Below are 11,276 nucleotides of genomic sequence, written 5' to 3' on the forward strand. Positions count from 1 at the left end.
CATATACTGAATCCAGCCTCCTCTCCATCTCCTTGGCCACCACCCTGGTCTCTATGTTCCTGCCCTCCACCCAGTGTCTGTTCTCATCATGGCAACCAGAGGGATCTGGTTAAAACTCAAGTCAGCTCCTGTCCCTGCACCGCCCAGCACACTCCCAGGGCTCCCATCTCACTCAGGATAAAACCCACGTTCTTACACAGCCCTGCATGGTCTACCACTCACTCCTTGCTCTCCCTGACCTTAATCCTTACAACTTCCTCTCTCACTGCCCCAGCTACCTTGGAATGTGCCCCAAACATTCCAGTTAGGCTCCCTCCTCAGGGCCTTTGCACTGGCTGTTCCCTCTGCCTAGAATGCTTTTCCCCAGACAGCCAGCTGGCTCCTTCCCTCACTTCTTCACATGTTTCCATTCAGATGTCACCTTCTGTAAGCAACCTTCCCTGACCACCATGCATACAGTAGTAACCGCCAGCACCACCTCTCCTCGTCCCTCTTTATTGCTTGTCATCTGACACTATTTATTTTCTTGTTATGCACATTTCCTTGTTATATACTTGTTTGCTCTACGATCTGGGACAGTGTCTGACACATAGTAGGTGTTCTATAAACTTTGTTGAGTGAATGAGTGACCTGAAAGGGTAGCCCAAGAAGTATCCCAAGGGCCTTCCAGGCAGAGGGAACCAAGTGTGCAGAGGCTTAGAGGTGAGAGGCACTCCTGTGTTTAGGATCCACGAACAATTCAGCACAGTGGGGGAGTGGGCGGCGTGGGGGCTGGAGCGAGGAGAAGGGAAAGCCAGAGAGGCCTCAGAAGCCAGACCAAGGAGGCTGGATGTTATGCTGAGAGTGGTGGGGACACGGTCAAATCTGCGTTTCAGACAGTGATTTGGCTGCAGTATCATGGATTAGTGGGCAGGATGTGAGGGGCAGGAGTCCTGGTGGACACAACCCAAGGCAGGGGAGTGAGGACTAGGGACAGAGTCACTTCACTGTCCAAAACGGTGGCCACCAGCCACATGTGGCTATGCCGCCCTTGAAATGTGGCTGTCAGAACTGAGATGTACTGTTGGTGTGATATACACACTGGATTTCCAGGTCTTGGTACAAAAAAAAAGCATATACGATAGTTCATTAATAATTTTTGTATTGATCACCTGTTAAAAAGATAATATTTGAATACGCTGGGTTAAAGTATATTATTCAAATTAGTTTCGCCTGATTCTTTTCGCTATTTTTAATGAAACTACCAGAAAACGTTAAAAATGTTGTCCACAGAGTTCACAATATATTTCTATTGGACATCGCTGACTTAGAGGGTGGAATGGATAGAGCTCAGTGGCTCTGGCCTGTGCAGGTGAGTTTCCTCTCCCCTCCAATTTCTCCTTTCTGATGAGATCATGGAATCCAGAAGCAGAAAGAATGAGCCACAGAGGAGAGCTGAGAGAGTCAGTTTTCATCTTCACACAAGCACATGTGAAGAATTTACATCTTCACAGTAACAATTAACTAGAAATTGGGGGAGGGTATAGCTCAAGTGGTACACTGCATGCTTAGTATGCACGAGGTCCTGGGTTCAATGCCCAGTACCTCCTCTAAAAATAAAGAAACCTAACTACCCCCCACCAAAAAAAAAAAAAAAACCCTGAATAAATAAATAAATCACTCTTTAAAAATATTTTTTAAAAAACTCTAGAAATGAAACATGTTGGCAGAATAGGCAGTGAGCCTTCCATCCCTGGAGGTATGTAAGAAGAAACGCGAGAGCCACTATTAAGCAAGGGAAAGGAAGTGGAACTAATTAGTTATTCCCAAAATGTGGTCCCTGGACTGGCAGCATCAGCATCACTTGGAAACATTTTAGAAATGCAAATTCTTGGGTACCCCTTGGTGATTTTTTTTCAATTAAAAAACAATTTTTTTTACTTACTTTTTATTTTAATTTTTGGGGGGGCAGGATAGGTAATTAGGTTTATTTATTACTTTTTTAAGTAAATAATTTAAGAACATTTAAGAATAACTGGACTAAATAATACTTCTCACTATTTAAAGGTTTCAGTGACTGGCACATAGTAGATGCTCACCAGACCAGGCACTACCTTGGGTTTGCCACCTTCTAGACCCAGGTTAGGGTACTTCCCCTCTCTGAGCAAGTACGAGTTTGCCTCCGACAACACTTGGTTGTATGTGAACCTGGCACAGGGCGGAGGCACAACCTCAGGGCATTTCCCCCATGTCTCTGCAGGACAGATCTGCAGGGCCATCACAGAGCTGCCAGAGGCATGTGTGTGTAGGCGGGGGGAGTGATTCATGGGGCAACTTCCCACCATACCGTAAGCACAGCTAACAGCCGGCTGGCCAGGGAGCCAGCTCAGCAGCTGAGCATGGCATCCGGCTTCCCGGCATTCCAGAATTGACGGGGTTGGGGGGGGGTGCCTGACTCAGCAGGCACATGAACCCTGGAGACAAAAGTTTGGCAGCTTGGCCTCAGTCTCCACATCCATAAAAGTGGGGTGACGGTGGTCCCAATCCGTGGAGAGACTATTTGAATGAAGTGCTCAGAGCAGTGTCTGGACACAGTGAGTCCTCACTATATGGTGGCGTTCTTGTGATGAGGGTCTTGGGATCCTTCAGGCTGGTGGGAAATCCTCAGTGACTGCTTGGGTCTGAGGACGACACCCTGTGCGTGCAGGGGCAAAGACTGTGCACCTAATATGGGCCTGGCTGTTGACATGAGTTTTTACTTACTCACCAAATGCATGCCTGTGAGGGCGGGGCCTGTCTTAATCATCTTAAAACATTTATTAAATGAATGCTCTAAATCAGGGACTATCATCCCCATTTCATGGATGAGAAAAGTGAGAATTAGAGGGCTGAATGATTGGCTCAAGGTCACATAACAGGGCAGTGGCCCAGTCAGGACCTGAACCCAGGTTTCTCTGACTTCAAAGGCAGGACTTTTTTCACTCCTCCAGGAAGAAACTCCAGTCCAACTTGGTTGAGAAGCCTCTGTACGTATCATTTAAATCCATGTTTGAAGAGGTAGCCTCTGGCTTAGACTGGAATCTTTGCAACTCCATGTTCTTTGAGAAACAGTGGGTGGATCTGATGCAATTTGAGGCAGAGTTTAAAATATTCCCAAATCTAAATTAAGCCTGACTCACTCTGAGCCTCCAGGCCTCAGTTGTTTCAACTGTAAAATGGGAGTAATGAAAACCTGTATGGCTGAAGGCAGACATTTGACTCGGCAATCCTGAGAGCCCTCTGACTCTCAGATGCCAGTGTCCCGACGTCTCCTCTAAAGAACAAGGACTAAAGTTAAATTAAAAAAATTAAAATAAAGAGGTAGTGGAGAAAAAGTCAACCCTATCTCATTCTGACAAATGTAAAATGAGGGATTCAGACTCCATTTAAGTGGCTTTCAAACTTCCTATTCTTTTTAAAGCAGAAAGAACCCTTTGGCAAATAAAATTCAAGACATTCTACCAGATCATGGACAGCAGCATATAAATCAATGAAGTCAGAACACTCCCTCACACCATACACAAAAACTAACTCAAAATAGCCTGAAGACTTAAATATAATACAGACGGTTTCCACCACCACATGGACCCCTCCTGTTGCCTTGTTAGAGCCATGCCCACTCTCCTTCTCACTCCTCCCCTCCCTGACCCCTGGCAACAGCTAATCTCTAGTTCTATAATTTTGTCATTTCAAGAATGTGATATAAAGGGAACCATACAGGCTGTAACCTTTGGGGATTAGCTTTTTTCACTCAGCACAATTCTCTGTAGATTCATCCAGGCTGTGTGTATCAGTAGCCTGTTCCTTTCCTTTCTTTAAAAAAATTTTTTTTAATTGAAGTATAGTTAGTTTACAATGCTGTGCAAGTTGTCTTTTGTGGCTTTCATATATTTTTTTTTATATGGAAGTACTGGGGATTGAACCCAGGACCTTGTGAACACTACGCATGTGCGCTTACCACTGAGCCACACCCCGCTCCCGCTTTGTTACTGAGCACTACTCCGTGATGCGGGCACGCCACAGTTGGCTAACGGTTCACCCAGCAGAGGACTTCTTTTTGTTTCCAGTTCTTGATTATTATGAGCAAAGCTGCTATAAACATTGATATGCAGGCTTTTGAATTAAAATTTTATTCCTCTGGGAATAAATGCCCGTGAGTACAAGTCCCAAGTTGTATGGTGGCTGCTGCACGTTTAGTATCTTAAGAAACTTGCCACTCTCTTTCCCAGAGTGGCCGCACCATTTTACATTCCCACCAGCAATGTCTGAAGAATCCAGTTTCTCCACATCCTCACCAGCATTTAGTGTTGTCACTGTTTTTTATTTTAATCATCCTGACAGGTCTCATTATGCATTTCCCTAGTGGCTAAGACACTGGAGATCTTTTCTTGTGTTTATTTGCCGTCAGTATACACCCTCCCTGGTGAAATGTCTGCTCATGTTTTTCATTTTCCAATTGAATTGTCAGTATTTTTTACTGGTGAGTGTTGAGTTCTTGGGAATTCTCCTAAGAGCTCTGGGAAGTGACTCCCCTGTGAGTGGCGTCTGGACCGAGCACAAACCGGGGCAGATGTCATACGACACACCTGTCCTGTAGGTGTGGGGACAGGCGGGCCCAGGGCACCCGATGATGCAGCTGGAGGATGCGAGGATGCAACGCCGGCCTGGTTCTCCGCTAGGAGGACACACCTGCTCCTCACGGCCTGGCTCACATGCCCACCCCTCTCCTCTGTGTCCCCACAGCCCTTCCCTTGACCCTTGTACATCATGTCTCCCCTGCAAGGTGTAATGATAATAAAAACAACTAACATCGATTGCCCCCTGCAGGTTTGCCACGTGCCAGGTATTCTGCCAAGAGTTTTACCTCATGAGGTGGGAGCTACTGTTTCCATTTTACAGATATGAAAACTAAGGCTCACAGGGACAGTCACTTGCCCAAAGTCACACAGCCAGACGGGGACTCAGATTCAGCTCTGTCTTCTCACAAAGTAGTCATCCTTAACCGCATCTCCGATCGGCATGCCTCTCCACCCCAGTGAGCCTCGCAGACAGCCTGGCTCTTTGACAAGTGCTGACAGGAATACTCATCACTTTGCTCTGTGGCTCCCCCGACAGGCTAGGGGTCTGCCGCCCTCTCCCAGCAACCTGCCTGCCTCGGTTACTCCCAAATGATGTGACAGAACAACAGTTCAGCCTTGTTTGCTCCAAGCCACCGACATCTTTCTCCTTCCCAGAAAGAAGTGGCTTAGCCTTATAAACAGCCCTGAGCTGGGAGCTGGAAGACCCTAGTTTGAGTCCTGGCTCTAGCTGTGTGACCTCGGCCAAATCACTTAAACTCTCTGAGTCTCAGCTTCTTCATAGGTCAAATGGAGAAATCACCTGCCCCTTGCAGGTGTGGGGTTTACCTCCAGGAACCTCACTAAGTTCTCATAGTTAGTGCGAGGGGACACAAAGAGTAACCACTACAAAATACACCCAGAGTTTTCTCCATAACAAAAACCTGTCTTTTAGGGAAAAAGTCTTTACAAATTCTATTCCACTTGGAGGAAGGGCATTTCTCCCCCTCCAGCTCCCTCCAGCCTTCCTGCCTCACCTAAAGTAGGGGAAAAAGCTAAGAAACATACATGAGTCACAGCCCAGGGATACAGACCCACTCAAATACTGAAATTTAACCATAAGGTTATACAATGCTTCTCCTCTTGCACACCTTACCACACAACAACAGGGGTCCAGGGTAATAATAGTAGATTACAGTTGAAAGTGTTGCAAGATACAGATTCTCTGTGAGGAGGAGAATATAGGGAAGCCAAAAGTCAACAGGGGATACAAAAACAAGGACTCCAGGAGAATAGGAGGTCCCTGGCACATACACTACAGGAAACATTAAGCACTGCCCAACTTCCAGCCAGATCAACAGAAATCCTTACATAAGAGGCTCAGTTCTGATTAGCCGAAACAACATGCTCAGCTTTCAACAAAAAATCACAACACATGCAAAGGATAAGGAAAAAAACACAGTTCTAAGAGACAAAGCAAGCGTCAGGACTGGATTCAGATATACCACAGACGCTGGAATGATCAGACAGGGTATTTAAAATAACTAAGATTATAAACAACAAGTTTCTACTGTACAGCACAGGGAACTATATTCAATATCTTGTAATAACCTATGATGAAAAAGAATACGAAAACAAATATATGTTTGTTCCTATATGACTGAAGCATTGTGTTGTACACCAGAAATTGACACAACATTGTAAACTGACTATACTTCAATAAAAATATATTAAAAAATAAACAAAATAACTATGATTAATATGTTAAGGGCACTAATGGAAAAAATAGACAACATACAAGAACAGAGGGGTAATGTAAGCGCAGAGATGGAAACGCTAAGAATGAACCAGAAACAAATGCCAGAAATCAAAAACACTGTAAGAGAAATGAAGAAGCCATTGATGGACTCATTAGCAGACTGGACATGGCTGAGGAAAGAATCAGTGAGCTGGAGGACAGGTCAGCAGAAACTACCCTGATTTAAATGCAAAGAGGAAAAATATAGGGCAGATTATGCAAGAAATGTGGAACAATTTTTATATGTGACACATGTGTGATTAAAATGTCAGAAGAAAGAATGGAACATAAGAACTGTTTTGAAATGTAGGTTTTATTATTATTCAGGTCTGATGAGGCTAAGAGGTCAGAAGATGACTGCCATTAAAAAAAAAATAGTTCATTACTCACAGTTCCCAAGAGAAAGAGGCATGCACCACAAAGGGCCACGTGGAGAAGCACCAGGGTCCGTCAGGAAGTAGAGGGAGCAGGAGGAAGACATGGGCAGGAGACTTCACTATGGTTTTCAAGGGAAAAAACTGGTGAAGCAAGTTAAGCAGGTTTAGGATTCACTAGTTTGAATGACTGCAGGGGACACAGGAACTGTCCTGAATTGTTCTGTACCAGGCCCTGGGTGATGAGGGCAGGGGAAGAGTGGCCTTGAGGTGAGAGCCCAATAGAGGAGGTAGTTGGCGGGTCTGGGCTCTGAACTGATTGGTTTGCATATAAAAGTTGCACTCCTGGGTGAAATGTTTGCTAGCTCTAGGAATCAGCTAACCCTAGGAAGGGCAGTCTCACCCCAGTCAGAGAGGCCCCAGATGCCAAGCATCAAGAACACAGAAAATAAGGAAATATAGTTAATACAAGAACTATTTGAAGGAATGATGGTCAAGAATTTTTCAAATTAATGACAAACCCCAAACTACAGAGCCAAGAAGCTCAGAGAATACTGATTAGGATAAATGCCAAAAATCTACACATATGCATATCATGTTCAAACTGCAGAAAATCAAAGACAAAGAAAATCTTTAAAGAATCCAGAGAAAAAAGAAAACATTACCTACGTTACCTATAGAGAAGCAGTGATGAAAGTCGCAGGGGACTTCTGTCAGAAACCACGTTAGCAAAAAGAGAGGAGTGAAATATCTGATGTGTTGAAAGAAAAGAAACGCCAACCTTGAATTCTACATCCAGAGAAATTATCCTTCAAAAGTGAAGGAGAAAGAGATTTTTTTCATACAAACAACACCTGATAGAATTCACTGCTAGATCTGCCCTGTAAGAAATATTTAAAGAAGTTCCTCAGGGAGAAGGAAGATTATATAGATCAGAATCTGAGATCTACATAAGGAAAAGAAGGAATAAGTAAAAGTAAATCTCTTATTTTTCTTATTCTTCATTGATCAAAAGATAATCATTGGTTGAAGTAGTAACACTAACAATGCATTGAGTGATTATAGCATAGAGATAAGGAAAATGAACAGTGGTGATAAGAGAAAAGAGGAGATTAAATGGAATTACAGAAAATTCTTTGTTTTATTGTGGTAAAATCTAACATAAAATTGACCACCTTAACTATTTTCAAGTGTACAGTTCAGTGGCATTAAATCCATCTATCACCTCCATAACTCTTCATCTTACAAATCTGAAATTCTGTGTCCATTAAACAGTAACTCTTTGTTCCCCACTCCCCCCAGCCCATGCAACCATCATTCTACCTTCTGTCCCTATAACTGTGACTATTCTAAATATCTTGTATAAGTGGAATCATACAGTATTTGTCTTCTTGTGACTGGCTTCTTTCACTTAGCATGAAGCCCCCAGGTTTCATCCATAGGGTAGCATGTGTCAAAACTTCCTTTTTAATGCTGCATAATATTCCATTGTATGTACAGACCATACTTTGTTTATTCATTCATCTGTTGGTGGACACTTGGGTTGCTCCCACGTTTTATTGTGAATAATGTTGCTATGAACAGTGCTGTACACATAACTGCTTCAGTTCCTTTGGGTACATACTTAGAAGTGGACTTGCTGGATCACGTTGTAGTTCTATTTTTAATTTTTTGAGGTACTTCCTTACTATTCTCCACAGTGGCTCTACCATTTTACATTCAGCAACAGTGCACAAGGGTTCCAATTTCTCTACATCCTTCCAATATGTGTTATTTTACGCTTTTTTGATACTGGCCAGCCTATTGGGTATAACAGTTATCTTTTTATTTGTGTCTGTACCCACTTTACTGACTCCTATCCTTCATTGAGGAGTAATTTACATATAGTAAGTCCACCTTTCTTAAGAGTACAGCCTGATGAATTTTGACAAATGTATATAGTCGTGTAATCACCACCATAATAAAGATACGAAATATTTCCATCCTGTCAAACAGTTCCCTCTGACCCCTTTGCACTCAGTCTCCCCTGGCAACCACTGATCTTGATAGTTTTGCCTTTTCTGGACATCTCACAGAAATGGAATAAAATACTATGTAAACTTTTGTACCTGGCTCCTTTCACTTAGCATAATGTTCTTCAGATTTACCCACTTGCTGTGTGTGTTAGGGATTCATTTTTTTCTATTGCTAAGTATAATCCCTCTCTGTGGGTGTGCCACAGTTGGTTTCTCCATTCACCAGTTGATAGACATTTGAGTTGGTTCTTATTTTTGGTGATTACAAATAAAGCTGCTATGAACATTTACGGACAAGTATTAGTGTGAATATACGTTTTTATTTTTCTTGGATAAATACCCATGAGTGTAATTGCTGGGTCATGTGATAAACATGCTTTGTAAGAAATTACCAAACTGTTTTCCAAAGTGGCTATGTCATTATTCACTTTTTTTTGACTTGTAAAAATATATTCACTGGCTTTTAAATTATTCCAAAAATACTGTTAAAAGAGAAAAAAAAACTTGTTAAACTCTGTATTTACTTCATTTCCCTTCTTTTTACTTTTTATTGAGGCACATTTGCATATAGCAAAGAAAAGCTCAGTAAATTTTTATATATGTATATATACATAATTATCACCCAGATCAAGACTGAGAATATTTACAATATCCCAGGAAGGCTACCTTGAAGAAGGGACCTGCCCAATCAGTACCCCTCTGGTAATTACTCTTCTGACTTCTATCATCTTCAGACTAGTTTTGCCTAGTTTTGAACTTCACATACAGTATGCATTCCTGAGTCTGGCTGCTTTTACACAATCTAATTTCTCTGAGGTTCATTCACGTTATTTTGTGTAGCATTAACTCACTACTTTGCATTGCTATGCAGCATTGCATTTTATGAATATACCATAGTTTGTTTACCCACCCACCTGTTGATGAACACTTGCGTTGTTTGTAAATTTTGTCTATTCTGAATAAAGCTGCTCTAAACATTCTTTTGTTGAACACATATGCATTCATATATCCTGGATACATGCCCGAGAGTGAAAATGCTTATCTGAATCGCTTATCTGAATGAATAAGCAGAATAAGATTGGATCCAGTATCTCCATTAAAAAAAATGTAAACAAAGTAAAGTCAGTGCAATCAAAAAAAAAAAGTGATGGGAGTGTACGAGGATGGACAATATTAAGTGTTACTGAGGATGTGGAACAGAGTTCTTATACCGTGCTGGTTGGAGCTTTAAATTGGTGAAACTACACTGGAAAATTGCTTGACAATATTTACAAAAGCCACGCCTGTGTCTACCTTGATCCACTCTGTAGAGCTCTGATTTTCCTTATCTAATCACTTACTTCCTTAATCCTCAAGTCCTCCACTAGAATGTATGGTCCCCAAGGGGCAGGGGCTCTATTGTCCAGAACTACACTGTCCACTATGGTAGCCACTACCCATAGGTGGCCATTTAAGGTTAATTAAAAGTAAACAGAATTAAGGATTCAGTTCCTCAGTCACAGTAGTCACATTTCAAGTGCTCAAGAGCCACACGTGACCAGTGGTTACCATAATGGATAGTGCAACACTGCAGAAAATTCTGTTGGACAGTGCTGCTTTAGAATACAGGTACCCATAATAACAGGTACTCAAGAAGCATGTTATAAAATAAAGATTTCTTTATCCCCATCTTATGAGTGAGAGGAACATAGCTCAGAGAGGTTGTGTAATTATCCTTAGATCACAGAGCCAGGAAACAGCCTCGCAGGGATTTGCACCCAGGGTTGTTTTGCAAACGCTACTCCCTTTCCCAGGAGCCAGCAGCCTCCTGCTGTTTAGAGTTCTGCGGGTCTCCCTGTCCTCCTACACATCCTCCCACCCTGAGCTTGTACCTACCTGCGGAGAGACAGCACGCAGCTTCATGTAAGGATTGTGGGGTCCGTCCTGATTCCATCCCAGATTCACTGGCTGTGTGACCCGCAGCGAGTCCCTTTGCCTCTCTGGGCCTGAGCTGCATGACGATAAAATGAAGAAACTGACGGTGGTGACCTGCGGGTTGCAGGTGGCAGGCAGGAGGCCTGGTGCGACGGGGTATGCATTCCGCATCCTGTTTGGCGTCGGGGTAGGCCAGTAAGGGGAGCGCGATGGGGGTTAAAGTGCTTTGGTCGGTTTGACCTACAATAGTAGCTCCTGTTTCTTGAATGTACAGATGACAAAGCTGAGGCTCAGAGGGGTCGAGTAACTTGGCCAAGGCTTCACAGCTGACAGAGCTGGGGTTCGAACTTGAGACTCTCCGCTACCATGGCTGGTCCCGCGCGCAGGGCCGAGGGGCCCGGAGGCAGAGGCAGGGCTGCGGGAATCTGAAGGCTGCGTCGGCCGGTGAAAGGTGGTGAGCGGCCCGTCTGTGGGAGCGCCCAGGCCGGCGGTGGGCCGGCCGCGGGGCAGGGGCAGGCGCGGGCCCCTTCCGCCTCCCGCAGCGGCGGCGCGAGGCGCGAGGCGCGAGCGCGGCGCGGCGGGGGCGGGGCGGGGGCTGCTA

At 43.8% G+C, this 11,276-nt stretch overlaps 1 protein-coding gene across 1 annotated transcript in view; it reads right to left on the bottom strand.

Moving 5' to 3' along the window:
- The window catches only part of TMEM40 (transmembrane protein 40), a 40,336-nt gene extending 29,263 nt beyond the window's left edge, over positions 1-11,073 (bottom strand). Inside the window, exon 1 of the mRNA XM_015241396.3 lies at positions 10,637-11,073. Coding sequence (XP_015096882.2) covers positions 10,637-10,757 — 121 coding nt within the window. The 5' untranslated portion in view covers positions 10,758-11,073. The remainder of the gene's footprint in view (positions 1-10,636) is intronic.
- Positions 11,074-11,276: the final 203 nt, after the last annotated feature.

This window comes from Vicugna pacos, chromosome 17 (assembly GCF_048564905.1).
Source record: "Vicugna pacos chromosome 17, VicPac4, whole genome shotgun sequence".
Lineage (NCBI taxonomy): Eukaryota > Metazoa > Chordata > Mammalia > Artiodactyla > Camelidae > Vicugna > Vicugna pacos.